Genomic DNA, 24,495 nt, shown 5'->3' with positions numbered 1-24,495 from the left:
TTTTAAATTAGGCCCGAAAGATGCGACCGTATGAAAATTCAATCTGTAAGCGATGCGATCATTTTGAATCTAAATTTATGGGAAGTTGAAGTCGAGGTATATTGTCTGAATTTCTGTCTCGTGCATTTCTTTACTCGTTTTCGAGTTATTTACAAAATAATTATTGGAGATTGTCAAGGGCAACTGCGAGTCCGGCTCTGTAACACAGAAAGAAGTCAACATTGAAGTTGCAATTATTTCTGTCCCTGAACCCCATCACGCCACAGTTTCTCTGGCAATAAACATAGATGGTCTATTACTTATAGATGAGGGATTTGAGAGCTCAAAATTCAGTAGGGTCTGTTGGGGTAACTGCAATTTTTCAAGGAAATTTTTAAAAATGTGTTTCATAGCGAAAATCTTCTAATGCTGGTTTCTAGGACATTTACTTCACCCTGCCTCCTCTTCGCAATTGTTTTGTGGTCAACCTAGCTGCATATTTTACTATTTATATTCATAACTTGAGGGACTTTTCAGTCTAAAATCCGTGGGCGCAAAACGTTTATTTAACCACTATTTTTCAATATTTTTCTTTCTACATAAATCTATTTCACTACCGCACTTTTCCATTAATAACCAAACTGATTCTATTCACTATTATTCAGAGAATATTTGGTCGCAACTTTATTGGTTTATTTAAAAAGCTGAAAAAACATTTCTGCTCTTGCAAATGTTTTAATGTACGAAAAATTTGTAGAAAAGTGGCAAGTCCGGGAACGAATAGAGAATTCAAATAGAAATGGAAAAACAATGTTGGACATCCAGGAAACATATGTTCTTAACTACTTATTGACTTCATATCCTGTATTTTTACTTATCAAAGATTTTCTACATTTTTGCATAATATATCACGAAAAGTTCCCGTTAAAAAAAGACCGTCAAGGTTCAGGAGATACTTTTTATATACAGATATTTTTTTAATAAAGGATTTTCTACTTTCTTGGCGTTAAATCTAACAGAAAATTCCTTGGAAAGGGTGGTCATCGGTCCGAATAAGAGAACTTTGCGATGTCCCTGGATATTTCTTTATCGATGAATTTCGAATCTGGAAAATTTCCTGAAAACGAGTGTTATAATTCTGAATAAGGGTAAAAAATTTCTGGAAAGTGGACTGTCCTGATTAAGTAGATTTTCTCTACGTCTCTGTTTTTTGTTTATCAAAGATTTTTAATAATTTTGCGCTGAAAAAATCGAGAACTTTGAGTTAAAGAAGAACTATCAATATTCATTAGATATTTTCTACATCCAGAAATATTTTTGATTAATCACAGGTTTTTCATTATTTTGGCTTGAAATACACCAAAAAAAAACTCTTTGAAACGGGAAGTTAATGTTTGAAATAAAAAATATATTCAACATCTCTGCATTTTCTTTATCGACGGTTTTCCCTTTTCTTTATTGAAACCTGCCAAAAAATTAACTCGAAATATAAGTGCAGGAGGTCTTTCCTTCCTCTTAGTAATTAGTGCCAAAAACCATTGTTTTAAAATACAAACCTGCTTGAAAACAAAAATTAATGTCAAAATTAATATGTTAGTTTCTCCATTCAAAAACTTTTTATTTCTCAGCAATTTTCGAAATTTTTCAGTTCAGTTTTAGGTCAGATGATCTTTTTTCTGTTCAAAAAATTTTGTTTTATAAAAAAATTTTTACCTTTTTGCACTAAAAAACTATCACAAATTCCCCTTGAGGGACTTTGAATCGTTAAGAGATATTTACTACGTCCAGGGAATTTCTTAATCAAGAATTTTCTACTTCCGTTCTTTGAAATTTATCAGAAAATTCCCTAGAAACGAGGAAAGCTAAAGTTCAGAATAAGAAGTTAATCTCCAACTTCCATGGGTTTTTCTTTGTCGACGATTTTTTACTTTCTTTCATTGAAAATTAGCAGGAAGCTTGTCTTTTTTTCGTCTTGGGATTAGTGTCAAAAAACAATTTTCTACTTTTTTGTGTTCAAATTTATCGGAGATTTCCCTGGAAAGAGGGATTGTTACGGTTAAGCAGATTTCCTCGACGTTTACGGATTTAGGAACTACCATGATGTCGTTGTGCATAAACCTTATACATCAAAATTAAACTAAATTGCATACTTTCTGCATAAAAAATATTTAGAATATTTTAAGTTTGTGCCAATTTCATTATTTTCTTGAATTATTTAAGAAAATCTCCAAATAATATCTTACGTTACCTCTTTGTACTTCTCTTGTTAAGCATAGGTAACTAGGAATTACCATTTTTGTGGTTCACTTTTCTGTACCATTAATTATGAAGCACCCTGTATAAATTTTTGACTTTACATTTTTAGGTCTTTGGTGAACTTATTCTAAAAACATTGACGATGAAAGTTCGAAAAATTGCAAAAGTAAATAGTCGGCAAGAAACTTGTTATCAGTCGATAAGAGAGCATAAGGAGGGTTTATTAATCTGTCGGCCTGTTCTAGGTATGTTTTCGGACAGATTCAAAAAACAATCTTCTCCATAAATTTGCAAATTGTTTAACGAGCTCCCCTGTTCATAAACCGCCGCATTCTGCAGGCAATTCGTATCATAAATTCCTGCAATAGTTTCTCCGTAGAACGCATACTTTTCTCGCTTTCCTCCTACTGATTTACCGGAATTCGTGGTATAGCAAAACATGTTCAAGCCTGCTTAGTGACGTTATTAAAAGTTCCGGGTAGGTCTGTTCCAACAGAGAGCTGGCAAGACCGAGTCCGGATTATTCGAAATATGCGCAGGATACCGGTCGGGCCCCTTTGCTTATATTTCTCATTTCTGATCCGGAATTGGTTTTCTGCCCTGTTGGAACGAAGCTTTTACTGTCCATAAAGTAAATTGAATTAAAAAAAAAACAAGCAGCTAAGGACGTTAAAATTGCCATAAAGGGAGTTAACGCGAACGAGGGGCAGTAAAAATTACTCTGGGGGCCTTAATGGCTCCGCTAAACATAAGGGAGGATGGGTTATTTTATTATAGTCTAGTTAATTAACGTTCAGATGCCAGACAAATTTATATAACGTAAAAATCCGTTTACCCTTCAAGACCAAAACCGTGTTTGCAAAATAACAATATCGTCCAGATGAGAAACGTATTTTCGAGGTATCGATAAGGGTCACGGATGAGTGGACGTGTTCTAAATGCGTTATCTTCTCCCTTCACTCAGCCTGGGGACATTTTTTGGTCCAAATTGACATTGATTCGATATCGAGGATGCACAGACGAAAAGAATTAGATTCCAAAATGGTTCTTGATATACGGTGTGTTAATTTGAGAACGAACCACCCTCGATATTTTGGACCCTATAGAAAATATGTAAATATGCAAAAACACGTCGATTTTATTTTCAAGGGAGACATTCTTTAAGTCGATTTTCTGTTAAATTGCATGCACCCTCTAGCGGGAGTGAAAAGAACGACTAAAATTCTTCAATGGGAAGGGGAGTTGATTTATACCTCATTTAATAAGTCTTTCAATTATCTGTCCAAATGTGCCTGGTTTTTTCCATTGAAAGATTTTCAAAAATAATGTCTAAACTATAAGCAAGATTAGGTATCAACTGTATTGTAGAAAAATTGTTTATTAATGTTTTAAGCGTTCAAAATGTTGTACATTATTTTCTGAACAGAAATAAAGTTTGTTTTCAAACTTCACTCTAACATTCACAAAAACTTCAACTTGAATTTTCTTATGCGCAATTAAAATTCTCTTCAATCCTTCTTAATCTTGAAGCTGGGTTTTATAAACAAAAGATTTAAAATGCCCCCAGAGAAAAAAAAACCAGAGGTGTTAAATCGGGCTATCGTGGTGGCCACTCAATTGGTCCCCTTTGACCAATTCATTTGTCAGAAAACCTATCGTGTAATCATTATCTAACAGGAAGAAAATAGTATAGTGAAGCTCCATCGTGTTGATAATGAAAATCTTGTAAAACGCTATAATCGGCTTTTATCGTACGAAAGAAAATTTACAATAATAAATAATAATTTAACAAAAAAACTTAAGAATTTCATTGTCCTTTTTTAATCGAGCAATCTTACTGTTACTATTTTTTTCTATAAGTATAATATTTAACTGAACTCATTTACAAACACAAATAAATAAATAGAAACCAAAAGAATCATCTGTTGTTTACAATATGTTGAAGGATTGAAGAGAGTAATTACAGTTGCGTGTAGAGAAATTCAAGTAGAAGGATTTGTAAATGTTGGAGTGGAGTTTAACTGTATTACTGTAAATAATGGAGAGCATTTTGAACACTTAAGACATTAATAAACAATTTTTCTATAATGCAATTTATACCTAATCTTGTTTACGGTTTGGACATTATCGGTTACGGTTGTATGGATATATGGTTAGATTATTATTTTTGAAAACCTCTCAATGAAAAAAACCAGGTACATTTGGAAAAGTGATGAAAGACCTTTTAATTGAGGTTATAACTCAACTTTTCTTCTTATTGAAGATGTTTTAGTGAATGTTTGCACCCCTGCTAGAACGTCCATGTGTTTTTACAGATTTAAATACTTTTTATAAAGACCGAAATATCGAAGATAGTTCGTTATCAAATTGACATGCTGTATGATAGTACCGCTTAAAGGCAAGTTTTATCGACTATAACTTCAAGAGTATAGTTAAATACTTACATTAAGTCAAAGAACTCAAGTCCTTTGATTTAATGTAAGTCAAAGTAGTAAGTCGACTGACAAAAGACCTAAGTCAAAATACTTAAGTCAAAAGACTTAAGTTAAGTTTTTAAAAAGATATAAAATGAATAAACTGACAATCTTTATTGTCATATTACAAAAGATTATAAAATGCTGCAGCACTTAACCGGAGATGCATATTATGAAGGTTCCCGACAATGACACGAGTCAAGGTATATTGCTGGTGCATGGGTTATTAATTAAGAGAAGGACTCTAATAAAGCCAACCCGGTATAAAAAAGACCATTTTTCTAACTAATTGGTTTATAAAAGTAACAAAAGACCAGCACCGAGCACCAAGAAGAAAATTTATATTAATTATCTAGAATCAAGTTTTTATTTATGTCTCTCGGATGAAAAAAATCTTCCGTGTAACCCAAGCTTGTCCGATGTAACTTTCATCCTTTTCCCGGATAAAAATTCAATATTTTTGCTTTTATAACTTTTTACATGGTTTGCAATGGTTCTATTTCACGAATTGATTAGTGAACAATGGCCATCGTGCACGGAGACTGTTTATCCGACGGTTATTATTAAGTTTTTTGCCATAAACCTACCGGAAGGGTAACTTATAATCAGCGAAGTTGAGTCTCTAACAAGAGTTGCTTTGGTAACTCGCAGACAATAGCGACGATGATGAGAAACTTTGCTTTTGATCCAGCTCTGGTTAAGTTTCGTCTCGTTTAATGGGCGGCCTTCCAAATTTAATAAAATTAACTTGTTCAAGATGTAGAAATGAGATCCCCAGCAAGGAAAAACTCTATGGGTTTTTGAATAATCTTTAAGGAAAATACAAAAATCAACCGTTTACTTTAAATATAACTGACTTTGTATCTCTTACAGTTTCGAGATCCCCATAATAGCTTCCACCCTGATGAGTCCCTATTAAGGCTTTTAGTGTTGGGATGAATCGAAGGTGCTTGAGATAGAATCCTATCGATTTCAGTTAAAAACTGCATCTTTAGTCAAATAAACACCAGATAAGGCAATTTGTAAAAAAACCTGAGAAAAATCGTTCTCAGTGAGATAAATACCTTCGTCAATAAGAATAAAGATAAAATTATATCATTTTGATTGAAAATATCGAATAAAGACCTGATGAGGTAATTTGAAGTAGAAACCTGGAGCTACAAGATTATGTATAGTAACCTGGGAAAATTGCTCCTAATGAGCTAAATTCATGAACAAAAATATAGACAAAAGTTCAAGAAAAGTTACGTCTCTCGCTTTAGCAGCGCTGGGTTTAAAAATGTCGAGTCAAGACCTGATGAGCCAATTTGAAGCAGAAATCTGAAGCTACAAGATGATATATAGAGATGTGGGGAAATTTTAACAGAGTGAGTTATATTGTTTCATCAACAAAAACGAAGAGGAAATTGCTTCTTCCTTTTGGTAATCCCTGATTCGCTGTGTTCAAAAATGTCGTGTAAAGATCTAATGAAGTAATTTAAAACAGAAATCTGGGCCAACAAGACGATACGCAGAAACTTGAAAAAATTACTCACAATGAAATAGATTTGTTCATCAACAAAGATGGATGAACTGCAACTTCTTCGGCTGCTCCTAACTGAATTTCGTAAAAAAGCCCTTGAAACACGCAAACATTTTTAAAATTTACCGGAAATTTCAGAGATTTTTCCTGTTTTTTTTTTTTCAATTTTTCGCACCAATAAAGGACAATGATAAAAGATTAAAATTAATCGTTCAAATTTTATGGCTATTCGATTTCCTGCTGAATAATTAATTCAAAGTTAATGAGTGAAAAAGGCCATCCCGAAAGAATCGCCCATCGAGGCGTTTTGCAAACAAATCTCGCGTTTACGCTCTGCAGCATGTTATAAATTGAGCCGTTTCGTATGAAAGTGATTTACAGGGTCGAAGTATATTTTAGGTGTAAATTACTCAGCAGCGTGTAAGAAGTTAATGGCTTATAAAAGCCGGATAAATAGGAAGTCACGAAAAGCCTTAATCAACGAATTTACAATGTGTGGGCAAAGTCGACTTTTGGCACTGTGTAAAAGTTTGTTAACAGTGACCGAGGGTGATAGATAAATGATGCCAAACTTGATCCCCACGATACGCCCTGCAATTCCCTCCGAAAGATTTACTCGCAAATAATTTGCATGTGGAATCATAATTCCGGAACTGCCCACACTAGAGATTTGGTTGAATTTCTATTTCAGGTAAAACGGACGACGATCCAATCAAACAAAAAGGCCCTTTTCTGGGGGATGTAAAAGCTGGAAACTCGGAAGATAGTGGCAAAGAATACTTTGTATGCAAATAAGCACATAAATAGCTTTAAACTGCGGCAAAACTTGCCGAGATACTGGAAGCGAGCCGAAGGGATTTCACGTAGTTCAAGGGCCCGTGGCGTGAGCTTTTTATCGGTGTTCATGCGATCACGGGCCCAATTATAAATCTATCCATCTTTTTTGTCAATCCAATTCGGCCTGATTTCTTGCTAATTGCGTTCCACGTCAGTGTCCCATTAGATCCTGCCTAATTTATCATCGAAAGGGCCACGCGTATATATGTTTTTGCTGATCAATAACAGGGCAATGATTGTCCCCGGGGACCGCTCCAAAAAGTTTCATTATAAAGACCATTAAGGAAACAGCCGCTATTCGTCGTTATTTGCTACAATTAAAGGAATCGGTTTTATAACCGAAATAAAACTGAAAGTTGCAGAATTCGCATCCGAAGGGATGAAACATTTATTTCCCCGGGAAAACACTGCGGAAAGACAGCACGGGACTGAAAATGGTCGGGAAATGACAAATGGAAGCAAATGAAACGATGTCTTGATAAAGGCAGGTTTTACTAGTGTTTAGCGTCAGGAACAACGCCGAGTCTATCTTCTTCCAGATCGTAAACAATGGGCTTTGTTAAAACGTTTGATGAAGTCGGACAAAAATGGGAAAAACCGAATCGATAATGTCAGATCGTCATTACGGCACTGTGTCGTAAAATCTCCTTTTGCATAACGTATGGTAAATCCCCAGAAACAAAACTTATCGACGAGTCTCGCTGTTGGCTTTAGTACCAATTTTCTTTTGAATTGAAAGCTGTCTGTCACTGCCGCGGTGATCTACCAAAATCGATTTGGCTGAGGCCAATTTAGTGGGTAATCCCCGAGGGATCAAGCTAGATGAAAGCATTCTAATATTTGATGATGATCAAATGTTAACATACGGGTAACAATTCCTGTCCTAGACCTGCTTTTATATTCTATTTGGAGGCTTTAAATTATATATCGAGGAACGGTTCTCCAGGTGTTGCGCTTATACAGGGTGTCCGAGTAAGAATGGTGCCAATTAGCATCGAGTGCTCTAGGTGGCATGTTTCAATGCAGAAAGCAGAGGAGTCCTATTAAAATGTGTATGTCGATTAAATTTTTCGGACAGCCTGCAATTCGAGGTGATTTTTTACCTCATCTACAAAGCGATATGAAAGGTGATTTTAAGAAAAAAACTTCACATACAGGGTGAGTCAAAAAAATAGGCCAATACTAAACTGGTGATACTAGACACCAAGATGTTGTGATTGAGCTCAACATGGCCTATACCAACGTCGCTAGTTTAAAAGATACAGCGTGCTCAAAGTTTAAATTTTATTCTGAAATTTTTCAAAATTAAGAAAATTTTGATAGCATAAATTTGAAAATTGGTAGTTTTATGTTTTTTAGTCTGAAAGTTACGAATTTTAAATTTATTTTGACATTGGTCCTAGATTCACCCTATTATTTAAGTAATTTAAAACATATTTTTTATCTGTCGAGCCATGCTTAAAACAAGTTGAGAATTTAAAAGAACTCTCAACTCTATAGAGAAATTGTTTTCTTGTTTAGGTAGTTTAACTCTGTCGGTTTCTAAGTTAATGGCATTTAAAAGATTTGATATATTTTGCTATGATTTTTTTTTCATTTTTTTGTCTTTCTTTTTTTCATTTTCATTCTCTTCAGGAGTTGCAACAAAAAATACAAGAAGCCACGAATATATTTAAAAGTAATAGGAAAATTTTGTTTAACATTCAGAGACATTTAAGAAATTGTATTTTAAAATGTATTGAGATGATGATGGACATTTTCAATATTTGACTGGAGGTTTGTCATTATCTCTATAACCAAAAATTGTTATTTATTGTTACTTTTATTACTTTTCTATATTTTTTCATCTTTTAAAAATAAAAAATAATAGCAAAATACATTGCACATTTTAAATGTAAATAACTTAAAAATCTATAGATTTAAAAAACTCAAACAAGAATACATTTTCTCTGTAAAATTGAGCATTTTTTAAAACATTTTTGACTTGTTTTAAGTATGGCTCGACAGATAAAGAAATAAGCTTAAAATTCGTAATTCCTACACCAAAAAACATGAAACTACCAATTTTCAGATTTATAATATCAAAACTTTCTTAATTATTGAAAAATTTCAGAATAAAATTTAAACTTTGAAAACGCTATATCTGTTAAACCAGCAACATTGGTATAAGCCATGTTAAGCTCAATTACAATATTATGGTGTCTAGTATCTCTACTTTAGTGTTAGCCCATTCTTTCGCACTCAACCTGTAGACATATGTCCAATTTCAATTATTTAAGGATTTAGAGGACTGCAAAGTTCTTTACGTATTATCTATTTATTACTAAAAATTACACAACAGTTACAGTTACAGTTAAAAGAAAAATCTCATAGCAGTTACTCAAAATATTCTTCTTCTGCAAGAATGCTTGATAACTATGAAGTAATGAATTGTTCACCCAAATCAAATTATCTGGAGGATTCTTAAAACAAAATGTAACAAATGCAAATAAACATGTCAAATTTGTTCCCTACGAAAATCTATGCTTATAGCACTGAAGAATATGCTGATTTAATTTTTGTATTTGGTTACTACAATGGCAATAGTTGCCAATCAACATAAAAATATCTAAAAAAAAGATACCCACATAGGCATCACCCCCACCATTCAGTTTTTCTCGAATTGTTCAGAAGATAGCAAGAAATAGGTAACCCTCCTTCAGCAAAACCTATTCGACCGCATGAAATTTAATATAGAGAACTGAAGAATGAATTCTGTTATTAACAATCCTAGAATTAGCACTCGAAGAGTAGCACACAATCTACATTACGTCAAAACTTTTGTATGAAGTGTATCGAACCGCGAAGTCTTTCATCTCTATCATCTACAGCCTGTTCAGGCTTTACGTTCAGAAGATGCACAAGAGCGATTAATATTTTGCCATTGGTTATTGCAGCGGTATACCCAAAATAATGATTTTATTTCACATACTATTTGGTCTGATGAATCGTGTTTTGCACGAGATAGAATAAATAATTTCTATAATGAACATGTCTTACAAAATCCGCATGCGATCAAGCCAAGGAGATTTCATCAACGTTTGGGGCAAAATTTTTGACAACAATTTGCTAGACTTGCATGTATTTGATGAACGCTTAAATGCAGATTGCTACAGAAATTTTTTGGACAATGCACTTTTAGGTTTACTTGATGAGAATATGTCACTTAATGTATTTCAAAATATTTGGCACCTGCATAGTGGTGCACCACCTCATCGAAGAGCGGTAGTTATTAGATGGTTAAATGGATGTTTTGGAAATAATTGGATTGGTAATGCCGGTCCAGTTTCATGGCCACCACGATCTCCTGATTTAAATCCTTTGGATTTCTATTTATGAGGTTATACCAAAACAAATTGTGAACCAAGACACAATTAACAAAAGAGAACAATTGTAAGATAGAATACAGATGACTACTGCTGATATAAAAAATTGCCCAAATATGTTGATTAGAGTGGAAAATTCATTATTTCATCGTTGTGAAGCATGTATTCTTGCAGAAGGACATTTTGAGCAAATGCAAAGATATTTTTATTTTTAACTGTTTCATTTGTGTAGTTGTTAGGAATATACGAGAAACATTGAAGTCTTTTAAATCTTTAAATAATTGAAATCGGACATGTTTATATGAAATTTTTTTTCTTAAAATGGCCTTACCTTTCATCTGCCTCACTTTGCAGGTGAGCTAAACAATCACCTTGTACAAGCAAATAGCTCATTTCTTCAAAGTTCTTCTTCCAACAAATTGTCACTCAGGCACACTTTCTTTTTGACCAAACCAGCACTGGTTCTTGTACATAATGCTCGAAGATACCCACTAATTGATTCCAATTTTTAATTTTTTGCAGCCAAACTCGATGGTGTAAAAACCTACATGCGAATGCGCCGTGTGCCCACGCACCTCCAAGTCAAAGTCATCAAATGGTTCGACTATCTGTGGCTTACCCAGAAGTGCTCGGATGAAGAACGGGCAGTTTCATGCCTTCCGGACAAGCTCAAGGCCGAAATCGCCATCAATGTGCATCTGGACACCCTCAAAAGGGTGGAAATATTCCAAAACACTGAGGCCGGTTTTTTATGTGAGCTAGTGCTTAGGCTAAGACCGGTGCTGTTCTCGCCGGGAGATTATATTTGTCGCAAAGGTAAAGCTATAAAAATATGTAATTTTTTCATGCCGGACCTGTATTTCCCTGGCGTTTGTATAATTTGTCGTAAAGGTGAGTTATGGCAGTGCATGTTTGGGAAATTCGATGGGGAATTAGGAATAATTGATATGGAGTGCCGAGGTGAAGACAGTCGTTAATTTTAATGAGTAGTGAAATTGGGGCGAGACGTCTTAACTAGAAGCTCGGTTTGCTAGTGAGGATTCCGGATTGCGGCAGTTTACTTGGCAAGTACATCTGCGTGTCTAGTGTGTATCAGTTCCCAGCCAGCGGTAATTAAGTTTTGGGGGAAGCTCGTTATGCTGAGAGAGAGAGAGATATTTAATATTTCTTAATCAAGCTATCTGGGCACATGAAAACTGGATAGAAAATTTCCTCCATACCACACAACTCAGTTTGAGACCTCAAATTACTGCGTTAATCGAACCAGTTTGGATTAGCAACTTCCAATCCCACGTCCGTACCGCAAACTTTACATAATCCCCTCCCAAATTGGACAAAAACCGACCTCAATAAGGGACAACAGATTTTGGATCTAATTATCCCCCCATGCTAAAAGTAAATAAGAGTACAAGAGCGACGCAGCCGGTAGAGGTGTGCAACCGAATAGCTTCGATAAGAGCCGGTGACAGTAATTGAGTTAGCTGCTGCGTGGAGCTCTCAAAGCGCCGGAAAATTGAGCCCGCAGCTGCAGTTAGCTGCAAATTGTCAAACACGGGTCGGCTTTCTCGAGGAAGAGCCATTATTTATTTATTTTTCTGCGGTTTTATTGATCTCTAATGGCTTTGAAGGTTTAAATGGCAACCTGTGGGAGATTTAAAGGATGGAACGCCCCGCCCGATGCGGAAATGAGCTGAACGTTAAAAACAATCGCATTGAGCTTGAAAATTTAAATATTGCGGAGTATATCAAATTGAAATTTGCATTTTTCCAAGCAATGAATTGCGCCCTGCGTGCGAGTGCTTGTGAAGAATAGGTTTTTCCAAAAATAGATCGAATTCACGCTAACTTGAATGCGGAGTATCTATAAATTTATGTGCAAAACTGCGATATTCGGTTAGAAAGAAAGAAAATAATATATCCAGCCCATCTCCATAGAAAACATAGAAAAGCAACTGCCATCGGCAATAGAAAATTTTCCCGTTCACTGAAGATTATCTTTTGCCAATAAACTCTGCCCAAATTTCTATCGAAACTGGCAAAATATAAAAGGGAATATATATTTATTATGTATAGATTTAAATGTTTTTCTTACAAAGGCCCAAAATCCAAATGGCGGCAACCTTTTCTCTGGAAATATTAAATGTTTTTGAGGACACGTCACATGTTTAAAAACTCCTCCCCTTCATCACTTTGATATCCTTTCTTACTTCTGATGATTAGGTCTGGCAACCCAGCAACTCTCTTTTATCAACCACCATATTGACTTCCCTCAAGCGGTTATGCGGGTGTGACGTCACATCAACGCTGTTTGAACCCAAACACCGTTGCCAGGCTTCCTTAGAAGATTTTTATTACACTGCAGCTATTTGCATTCCATGATTGAAAAATGGTCCAAGATAATGGTCCTAGATAAGAGCTTAAAGCGTTAAGACCTCTTTTATTGACATTTTTATTTCCACTTAGTACAAAACTAAATTATTTCCTTTAATTTCAGCTGCAGTATTTCTTTTCACTTTATATTTAACCCTTCGTTTTGTATTTTTAGGGGAAGTAGGCAAGGAAATGTACATAGTAAACAGAGGGCGTCTGCAGGTAGTGGCCGATAATGGTCGAAACGTGTTGGCCACCCTCAAGGCTGGTAGCTACTTTGGTGAGATCTCCATCTTGAATATGGGCACGGCAGGTAAATGGCTGGGTAAATATCGTCGGCAGGCGAGGAGCGACACTGGGACGGCCGCCATTTTTCTCTACTTATCTCATTTTGCAACAATCTTCTCCCATTTCCAATACACTGTATTTATTTGGCTGTTGGCAACCCAGAAAGACCAAGCGATGCGAGATTCTCTTGTATTCACTCAATGTTTCAGCTAACCAAAGGGAATTTCGCATCTTTTGCATGTCGGCATGTCGTTTTAACCGATCCTGCCTGGCTTGATTGACTGATTACCCATTTTACAAATTTCTCTTTACTTGTTATAGTACCCGACAGAAACTCTTTTGCCCGCGTGACATTTTTGTTCAGATTTTGTAGGGCAAGACCGTTTCTATATAGCTTTGCAGTGATATGATAAATTTTTACTCCTTTCCCCCAACTTACAAAACGAGCTTCGTAGAACGTTGATCACTCCCTAGCCGATCATTTTCCCCACGGTAATTAGTCATAAATACCGATTTGACATTTTGAGCACGCAACGGGATTCGTCGTGGAAAGGCATATATTTTCAGGTGTCACGTTTCAAAGGGGGGTCGCGTATGCCGAGTTGGCCATCGTCCAAAACACATTTTCCAGGGACCTTTTCCTAGCCATAAATATGGAGTCGCAAAGCTCTTTGATATCGGATTTTGGGACTTAATGACGGCCACGGCGTTGCGGTTCTTTTGGCCACGTTTCCTAGTTTTGTGTGTCTCTCGAGTGCGTTTTTTCGCCAGGATTATATTCTGGTAAAGGGACTCTGGAGAATGTAAGTTTGGCCAGTTTTACGGAGCTAATGGCAATAGAATTGGGCTATTACTGGATAAAAATAACGTCTAAATCATGAAGGATATTATACCTAGCTTGAGTTTCCTGGCAACAAACTCCTCAAAGATTGTATAGGATGTCTCCAAATAACGTTGAAATACTTTGGAAGGTGATTTTAGAGATTGAAATAATAAAAGAAGTTCTTATAAACATACCCCAAAAGTGGTTTCTTCAAGCGACTAGAACCCCTTGAAGGGGGAACTCTGAGGATGGTTTTTTCTCAATATACGTATTCTTTCGAGTTCAACAGTTTCCGGTTTGCGCTAAAATTATGAAATTCGGTATACTGTAATAAGTTGGAATGGGAAAACTTTCCTTGCATTAATGACTGCAGATTTTAGTCAGGGGCGTCACATACAGGGAGTTTCTTACGGAACTGTTGCCCTAACTCTTCTGTTTGTGACATTTATTAATTTTTGAAATCAAATTACTGAATTTCTAAGTAAAAAAGGTCCTTTTATTTCATCTTGTTGGGATAGGACGTTTTCTAGAAAAATGGGTTTTTATGAAGCAATGCACGATTACATGGACATTGAAATACATCACAAACATAGTAGGCATCCCTGTAATAGAAATGTTTTTTTATTAATCAGCAATAAGAAGACTAATATTATTAAAGATTTATTACTTATTCATAGCAAATGTTGAAAATAGCCCTCGTTTATCTCAATGCATCCTTCAATTTTTTTCTTCATAGATTCTGATGTCCATGAAATCGTGCATCGGTCTATAAAAGCTCATTTTTCTGAAAAAGGGTTTATCCTAACGATACAAAATAAGAAAACCGTTTTTACTTTAAAATATTTGATATTCAGTAATTTGAAATTAGAAAATTTAAAAATATCACAAACAAAAAAGTTTTGGCAATATTTACTTAGGAAACCCCCTGTATGTGACGCCTCTGACTAAAACCTAAAATTATTGCCAAAAAGAAAGTTTTTCCATTCCAGGTTATTACATTATATTGAATTTCATCATTTTAGCGCAAAACGTTTCGAAAATATTGCGAAAAACCATCTTCAGAGTTCCCCCTTTAAGGCATTCTACGACTTTTAAGAAGAAATTTTTGGGGTACGTTTATCAGAACTTTTTTTATTATTTTAATATCTAGAATCACCTCCTAAAATATGTCAACGTTATTTCCGGACACCCTGCAGGTACCCTTTTGTACAACTCCTTTCTTTGACTTCAACCGTAGGGCCTGAATTTTTCTTTACACTTACATATTAGTAGGTAATTACCCCTTTTCTTCTTCTACTTTATCCGCTTATACCCTAAGTTAAAGGATTAATTTGCGCGTTATCGATGAATGTTTAATTAGGCAACAGAAGAACAGCCAGTGTGCGCTCTGTAGGCTACAGTGATCTCTTCGTGCTGAGCAAGAAAGACATGTGGGACGTTCTGAAGGAATATCCAGCGGCCAGAGTTCGTCTAGAAGCCATTGCTGTCAAGAGACTGGAGAAATACAAGCGAGCACCTCTGGAAAAGGGTAAGAAATTCGTTAAATAGTTGCGTCAAACGCTGGACATTTGGGTTTATTGATGGGTTAGTCCTATCGTTGGAGCATTAAGGAACATAATTTGTATGCAGTCGTTAATACACCTTAGATAACCACCACTTCTCTAATGAATCCGCTGCAGTGCAAGTTAATGGACGTATTCAGGGAATTTGCAGCAGTCAGACGCTGCAGCACCTGCTTAAATTCGCTGACTGCTTTCTGTCTGACAATCTGATTGTCAGACAAAGGCAGCTGCTAATGGGTTGCAGTGAAAATTCAAAGTTAAAAATTCCAGCATAAGACAGCTCTACAAGGAAATGCAGCCGCTAAATAATACGAACAAGGTCTTTCCGTAGTATACAGGATTTTTCATTTAAAAACGCACAAGCAATTATTTGTGAAACCAAATTAAAAAAAAAAAAAGTTTCAAACAAAGATTGCTTGTTATGAAAGGGGACATCCAATGTACATAAGCAGATTTTTTATTCTAGGTCCTTTAAAGGACATTTCAAGGCCAGCTTTGTTTTTTTTAATGGAACACCCATTTTTTTTTTTAATTTGCAAAGAACTTAAAGAATTAAGTATTTTTTGCTGGAAAAGTTTTTTCAAAAACTTCTTATTTTCTAGGTATTAACAAAATTTGAGTAAGCACATTTAAAATAACACATGACTTAAATTGCGAAGAAAACTTTATTAATGGAAAATAAAAATTCATGGATTCTAAAAATTAACCTAAATCATCAAAATCATGGTACAAATTATTTTTAAACATTTATCAGCCAAATAAAAAAGCTATGTTTTCACTAGAATATACTCGTAAATTGTTTTTGGTTAATTGACTTTATACATTTCAAAAGAACCTTTAAGACGAAGCTAATTGTTTTTTAATTAAAGTTATTAATTTAAAAGTAGAAAATGGAGAACTTTTCTAAAAAAAACAATATTCAAATGGTATTAGCTTATGGAAAAAGTGGTCAAGACAGTGTTGAAGCTTATCCGATTTATGCGTAAAGATTCCCTGAAAAAAGAGAACCTAGGCGTCAAAGTTTTTATCGAATAATCAAGAAATTTCTTGATTGTGGTAACATACACAGAAGCAAAAAAACCCGCACAAGAACTGCCTCCGATGAAAACAACCAAATAAGTCCAGTAACTGACCGTTCCAGAACAAGATCACCTGACTTGACCCTATTAGACTTCTTCCTTTGGGGTTATTTCAAAGAAAAAGTGTATATTCAAGTCCTAATAAATCCGGATAATATGTAAAATCGTATCAAAGTAGCTTGTGAAGCAATCACTGAAAAAATACTTGAACATTTTTCGAGATCGTTTACCATGAAAATTGGAAAATGCCTTGATGTGGAAAATCAACATTTTGAGCATTTGTTTGACTAATAAATGTTTAAAAATAATTTTTACTCTCATTTTATGTTAATTTTTAGAATCTGTAAATTCAGTTTTTGTTGATATCTGAAAAATGAGAAGTTTTAGAAAAAGCTTTTTCAGCAAAAAACACTTAATTTTTTAAGCTCTTTGCAAAATTTATCAAAAAAAAAATGGATGTTCCATTAAACAATAAATTTGGCCTTGAAGTGTCTATTAATTGACCTTAAGTAAAAATCTGCTTATGTGTTTTAGACGTCTCATTTCATAACAAGCAATGTGTGCTTGAAACTTTTTTTTATTTTAAATTTGGTTTCGGAGATAATCGCTCGTGTTGCATCAAATGAAATAGTATTTTTCAGTTGACAGTTTTATTTAGGGCCAAATTGAGTTTCCAAGTTAGTTTCCATAGAAACAAAGGTTCTAAGCAATGTCTGTTGAATCGATTGAGGACAAATTATTAATGTGCCATCAACATAACGGCCAGGAAGTTGGTATAGAAAGGTTTAAATTGGTTGGTCAGATTTTTAGTTTCTATGGAAACTACCTTGATGCTAAAGGTAATGAGGGATTAATATTTGGCCTTGAAGGCCATATTTCGGCCCCTTGAGTTTCTGCATGACATTTAGATTGGGCAAGGTGATTTTTGAGCAGACAATTTTTATTTTTTTGTTCTAAGCGTTATTGACCAGTTTCTGCGGCTCACTTCTGGATTAAACCAGTCGTACAGGAGTCGATTAGATTCTTCCAGCTAGTGCCATGTGCGCTTCTTATAAAGCAATAATTAAACACCTTTATGTGGAAATGTTTTCATTCTAAAGCGAGCTTCAAATGCCATCACTGAATGTTTCTCTAAACGATGAAGTAACCCTTGGACCCATTATTTTAAAGGGGAATCCTTCGACGGAAGTGTTGTCAGACAGCAAACAGGCCGGATCCACCCCTAATGGATTATTTAGGAGGTTTCAAGTTGTAAATCATTGGAGGCAGGGAGCAGGCTTGTCGATTATCCATCGAGCGAGATTAGGCAAAATCAATCACCACCAGATACCTACTCGACGGGAAAATTAAATGTCAGGATGCGATTCCGTCTTGAGATGTTATGTTTCAGTTAAAACCGGCGGTGGTTGCAATGACGTCGATTAATTGCCGTGTTACATCAAAGAGTGAATCCCTCCAAGTAATTTTGTGTTTCTGGAATTAATTCAAAAACATCTTTTGCTGGAAACAAGGCAGACATTCCAGGGCGAAGGTCTGAAAGGATCGCGCCCTATGGAGTACGTTCGCGTCCCTTAAATTTATAATGGGTCCGCAGCGACCCGAGCGAGGCCTAATTTTAGAAACCTGCAGTCACGTGTATGTTTAGCCAAATTGCTTTACCCAGATTTAAACTCGGTGCTGGTTATAAAATGGAATTTTCATCCCTTAATATTAGCACAATCAAAAGATGATACTATAAGTGCTTGTGTGGATGTGTATACTGAAAGTAGGCAGAATTTTAGCGTTGCAGCAAACTTACTCACGTCCGCTCGTAACTCCCTGAAATCCGAGAGGAGTGTCAAGTTACGTATGCAATTACCATGACTTGCCTGTGTCTGGATTTAGAGAACTCTTGCATATGCAGTGTTGCAGAGAACACAGGATATAAAGCCCTTGTTAACGAATGCTTAGTACGCGAGGTTATGTGCCCCTAAAACTCTTCAGCTCTGGTCGAGTGGAACGAGCAGGAGTTTTGGCAAAAAACTTAACAATTCCGTACTTCTGGCCGTAAATTTTCAAGCAATAAACCACCTCTACAGCCTGCAGGTGCGCTTTACGCTAAAAATCAGGACGAAGAAAAATTGCCTCATACATTATCCATGCGCGATGCATAATCTTTGCCGCTATACGCCATGAACTCCAATTTAATTCTCATGTTTTATAAAACAGAAGCCCAGCCGGGTTACGTCATCTAGTCCGAATGAAATACTATTTCGGACAGGGAAACAAAGGGGTATATCTGCGTCATGCAACTCCGTCATAATATCCTTGTTTTCCCGCGGCTCTCCAATCTCGCTTAATAGAATTCTATTATTCTTTTTTGATAATGAGGAACATTTAATTTGAGGAAAATATTAAAAGCGTCCTCTATTATGAGGCATTATTCCCAATTTATTCTTCATAGTAGCAACTCTTCGGAATCAGAATAATTGGTCTCTATTAATCTGACTCGATATTGGCATTTTACTGTGGTTTTCTCATGAGTTCACGCGCCCATTTTTTCACCGTACTGTACAATTACCAAAAAGAAAATCTCATTTATCAGATTGTCAAGAATAATCTCTATATTCTTGGTATTTTGGTGAAGGAGCTTTCAATTAATATATTTGAACGATCTGCTCTAATTTTGTCGGATCTATAGAACCGGAAATTAGGAGAAAATTGGGTATATTCGACCGTTTGTTAAATTACACCACTGCTATATCTCAAATTGTAGTTTTTATTTTTATACATTGGCAGCATCGCACGATTAAGAACTGCATCAATGGAACAATTGCATGTTGATCGGCCATTTTATTTTTTCTTTCAAACTTACGCGATCGAGTGATGTTTCCAAATTCCAATTTCGAATATTCCAATGTAGTTTTTAGTATTTTGTTTTAAAGGAATAGTAAAGTTAATAGTAAGCTTTCAGTGCTTGTATTTATAATTTACATTCATTATTTATCTGCAATTTACTGCAGTGACACAAACATCGGCTTTTATAGGTTATGTTGTTGTATTTTCTAAAAATTTAGATACTGTGTAATTTGATAAATTGGACCGCAGGTAGTTGGGTAAAATAGACCGGACCAATTTAATTGATGCAAATAGTTTTTTTTGCAGATGATAGAAAATAAGTATTATAAGTGGAAACCTGAAGGTTTGCAAAATGCAGTACATGATTATAAAAACGAAGATGTCGGGCTGAATAAGTGCGCAAGATTGCACAAAGTTCCTAAAGCTACCTTGAAAAAACATTTGGTAAGGACGATACAAACGAAAGTGCAGAAATAAATAGAAGAAGGTTGACTGTTTTCAAAGAAAAATTTGAAAATATTATAGTTGAGCACATATTGAAGTTGAGACAACATATATTTGGCTTAACAATTACAGATGTTCGCAGATTAGTTTACCAAATTGCACAGAAGAATTCTATTCCTCACAATTTTAATCACATAAAACAAATGGCAGCCAAAGCTTGATATTACGTTTTCATGAAACGATATAAAAATAAAATCAGCCCCAGAACCTCGAAAAAAAACAAAGCTAAATAAAATAGAGGAAACCGATGGATTTGTAAAACAAAAAACAGAGAAAAACAGAATACGAAAAAGATACGTGTAAAAAAGCGTTGGAAAATGATGAAGGAAAGCACAAGTGAAGAATTGGACTACGAAGAAAAAATGTTAGTTCTAGATGATTCAGGCAGATGTATGTTAGAAGACCAGGAGAATGAATGTACCAAATGTAAACTTAGTTATTTTGACAAAAAATAACCTAAAGTGGATTGGGGCAGTGTGTACGTTGCCATGATTGGAATCATGAAACCTGTACCAACAATCCCGATATATGCGATAAATGTTTTTCTTAATTTTACGATTTATATTTGCTACCGCTAAAACTTAATTATCTTCTACTGTTGTTCCAAGATATTTTTTAAGAAAAACATTTATTTTTAATTTTTTTGCTTTGCTTGTATCAGAGTCCAATTTAGCTGCCCCGTGGTCCAATTAATACCACTATTCGGCTAATTTGGAACAAAGTCTTGATCTCAAATTTGGTTCATTATTGAGAAATATATAACAACTGTGTTGTATCTTTAATTTAATAACTGTCATTTCATTTGATGTAATGGATAATTTCTAAGTTATTCCAAAAAAAGATAGATTTAACAAAAGTGATTCAATATAACCGACTCTCCCCTATGGTGTTAGGTATATTAAAGTTTTTCTGCATAATTTACCTCCTATGATGTTCCACAGCTACGGAGAACGTTTCGTTGCTGAACGGGTTTGAAGCTGAACGCAAATTTGTGTTTCAGCTGCAATGGGCCGAAGCCAGTCCACTCCTGGTCTAGTGGAGTCGCGTGGAAAAGTGGCTCTGGAGGACATGTGGATCCCCCCGGTGCCTTTAGGCGCTTTAACGTCATTCTACCCCAGATCTTCGATGGGTGCCTCCTCGCCCCAGCAAAGTATACGAACCATGCCTACTCCGGACAGTCCTGCTGGGTCTACGAGCAGCGAGCGAAGCAGGCAGAGCAGACATGGCAGGCATCAACATGCACGATCAGGTTAGATCACTTATCAAGTTTATTACGTAATGGAGTGGAGGTCTTAACCATGAGAAATCGGTGGTATATTTTATACAGGTTTGTTTTCCGCTACGTTAAAGCGCCCTGTTATGTATAGAGTTTCGGATTTTCTCGCGTAATAAGGGTTTGGATTGAGTTGGAAAAATGTAACGAGCTGCCTAATAAAAAAATGGGACAGGTGATGGGTCTATTATCGAGTGCCGGAGCCTCGCTATAACGATTTTTTAATTTGACGTTTTCCATCGGGGAAATGAGGCGACCAGAGATTGAGAGTCCTCTATTTCCTGCACGTCGCTCTTTTACCGCTCCGCTTGCGATCGGTTTTTTTAATTAAGTTTTTTGTTGCCGCGTCTAAGGGTCAATTCGAGTCTTTAACTAGAATTTTTTCTTCATCCAGGAAGCGAATTTGCCGCGTAAATGTTTATTGTGCGAATACGCTTCCAGAAGGGCAAAACGGCCGCATCAGTGCCCTGTTTCGCCCCGGCAAATATTTGTCCAGTTTAGGATTAAAATCCAGCCTTCGTCCAGCCGAGATCGCTTATCAAATAGAGTGCTCCGGGCTAGATAAGCCGGTCAGGGATTAAAAAATGCTAACGCTAACGAATGTTTATGTACGTTCTACGTTGCCCTAGCAAAGGCGCGAGCACTACAGTGTGTTCGTTTCTAGACTTCACTCATGGATTCCCGGTAACCATAAAAGATACGAGGTGGGGTAAATTGGAATTGCGCAATTTAAAGTTCAAGAATCTGCGTATTTTATGGTTGAGCTCCAGACTCGCACACCCTGTATAATTTTATATGTAATTGAACAACTCTGTGAGTGCCCACAATGTGGCTTGGAAATTACGCACACATCCTCGTTTCTGGTCTAAGCGCATTACCCCAACAAAACTGCAGATTATTATTGAGGGTTAAAAAAATCATATTCAAAAACGTAAGTAATCGCCCTCGCTTTATCAAATTTCGCCCTCGTTAGCTATACAAAGCTCAGCGAATCAAATTTAATGAAGATATAAGAAGATTAACCGAATGGAAATAGTGAACGTGAGCCCGCAAACGCCCGTCATTACCATGATTGCTTTGTTGGTCCAATTTTCCGTTAAGCTTCTTAGCTCTGGCCTTAAGCCAGGGAAGGTCAAGGAATTTACGATTGAGATGGTAAAAGCAAATAATAATAAAGGAGACTTTCCAAATTTTTTTTAGTTTAGTTCAAAGATCTCTGTTTTTAAGGCACGACGATAAATGGCGGTGAAAGCATGACCCAACTGGTGTCCGGGCGGACAACGCCCTTGATAGCCTCTCACGAGATTCTGGAGCAGGAGATAAAGAGGTTGAGAGAGCGACTTCAGACAGTGGAATCAGAAAACGCAGCCATGAGTGTTAAATTGAGCCAACAACAGTGGGAGCTGGAACACAGGTAAACGGTCTTTCTCATATTCTTGTCCTATGTCAGAAGAAATTATTTCCAAAAACAAATACTAAAAATAATGAAAGTTTGGTCCAAATTTGGTGCGTGTACGTCGTTGGGCCGATTCACCCCTTTCGATACGATAACCGTGAACTACGTAGATCGTGGACTGGATTAATTGATTATGAAGTACCACCCTGAGTTCGCAGTCTCAGAGACACTGTTTTCGCGTATAAGAGAAACTAAACCTTCTTAACTTAACAAAGGTTTATTGGTAGCATTAACAACTATACAATATCGAGAGATACGTTATTTAAAGAATGCTGACGAGAAGAATCTAGCGCGCACGAGTCCGTGATGAAGTAGCGAAAAAAGAGAGCCTCTTCAGTTTCGCACCCTCCTTAAGTATTGATACGGAGGTGTAACGCCCATAGACATACCCCCGATAGGGCCCCATTAGCGGCTTCTAGGCTACCTTGTCGCGTTAAAGCGTAGCACTTAGAGGCATGGTCGCTGGGCTTTTATTGGAGCCCAGCCATTGTATTCGTTTGGCAGTACCTTTAATTTAGATTCGCAATTTTAGTCTGACAAAGGTGCTGGAAATCCCAATTATAAAATAACTTCTCTCAGCCGAAGGTGGGTGTTAAGCGCTGGGAATTCCAACAGTATTACCCAATGGCTGGGGTTGTCCATGGGCGTAACATTAGTTTCTTAAACTCACTTTGAATATTTAAACTAATAAATAACATAACTATAATCCATGATATAACAATACGTCGCAAGTCCTAACATGAAAAAATAATAATATATAATATATATATATATATATATATATATATATATATATATAATACATAATAATAATAAAATAATAAATAATAAAACACATAGAAATAATACAAACAGAAGTCCCCTCCTTTCACTGTACGTAGAGGATAATTTTTCAGGCCTTATCAAATACACCCGATCAATGGCGTGCTAGAGCCTTTTAAAATCCAGCAATTTTGCAAATTTATACATCTTGCATTTAATTTTTTGCAGCTTGCCAGTTCTTGAAAATCATGTTCTGCAGTGTCTAAAATACATGTTTTAAATTACATAAATCCTTAATAGTGCTCAATATACAATATGTCATTGGCGTATTTGGTTTCTCAGAGTTGGAGCAAGAGATAAAGACAAAGCCAGTTTGGTTTTTCCTTTATGGCCCTGACTCCAAGAAATGTATTATTTCCTTTTCGCTACGATCTAATTTTCCCATAGCACCGCTGCCAAATTAGAATTTATCCCATGCCGATCAGAGGCGTACTGCATTTTCATAGTTCCTGCAATTTTTCAGTATTGAGGTTTTATCTTTTTAGCCGCCTTTGTCCCGACCCTGATTTTTTTAATATTCATGAATTCGTCTGTGGATGCGCTTCGTTTCTACTAAATTCCATTGTTTTTAATGACAAACTCCGACTCAATTCCTATTTCTCGTTTAGGTTGGCCGAAATCGAGATGCAAATCTGCGGCTCGCCTTCGACCAGCTCCCTGGACCAGGACGAGCTGGACCAGAACCGGGAGAGCATCATTTAACGGCTGGACGCGCTGCCTCATCACGCATGGCACCAGCACCCGAACCTCATGGTGCAGTTCGTTGCGTGACGACGGCCGAAGCGCGAACCACAATTTCACCCTCCTCACGTGCCGGACACGCAGTTAGACAGTGCGCGTTTGCTCCTGCTCAGTCGATTTTTATTTAGCTGTGGACGATGAAGCCCATATCACTCGGGTGCGAAGGCCTGAATCGAATTTAGGACGTTTCATCACGAGAAACGGTCGCTGACTGCCAAACCAATCGGACTATTAAAAAATTTTCAAATTTTTACTATTAACGAGAGTATGTAGGTGTACGAGAAAAGTGAATTCCTATATATAGTC

General features: G+C 36.1%; 1 protein-coding gene across 3 annotated transcripts in view; it reads left to right on the top strand.

Moving 5' to 3' along the window:
• Positions 1-24,495, top strand: part of LOC136417089 (cyclic nucleotide-gated channel rod photoreceptor subunit alpha) — a 91,208-nt gene extending 66,713 nt beyond the window's left edge. For 2 of the 3 annotated variants that reach the window (XM_066402590.1, XM_066402589.1), the window contains exons 12-17: positions 10,956-11,249; positions 12,979-13,128; positions 15,275-15,442; positions 20,898-21,146; positions 22,398-22,584; positions 24,057-24,495. In XM_066402590.1, the coding sequence (XP_066258687.1) occupies positions 10,956-11,249; positions 12,979-13,128; positions 15,275-15,442; positions 20,898-21,146; positions 22,398-22,584; positions 24,057-24,150 (1,142 nt within the window). In that variant the 3' untranslated portion in view covers positions 24,151-24,495. The remainder of the gene's footprint in view (positions 1-10,955; positions 11,250-12,978; positions 13,129-15,274; positions 15,443-20,897; positions 21,147-22,397; positions 22,585-24,056) is intronic. The other variant, XM_066402591.1, reaches the window with a different exon arrangement.

The sequence above is a fragment of the Euwallacea similis genome, chromosome 26 (genome assembly GCF_039881205.1).
Source record: "Euwallacea similis isolate ESF13 chromosome 26, ESF131.1, whole genome shotgun sequence".
NCBI classification, from domain to species: domain Eukaryota; kingdom Metazoa; phylum Arthropoda; class Insecta; order Coleoptera; family Curculionidae; genus Euwallacea; species Euwallacea similis.
This window is presented reverse-complemented; position numbering and strand designations above follow the sequence as displayed.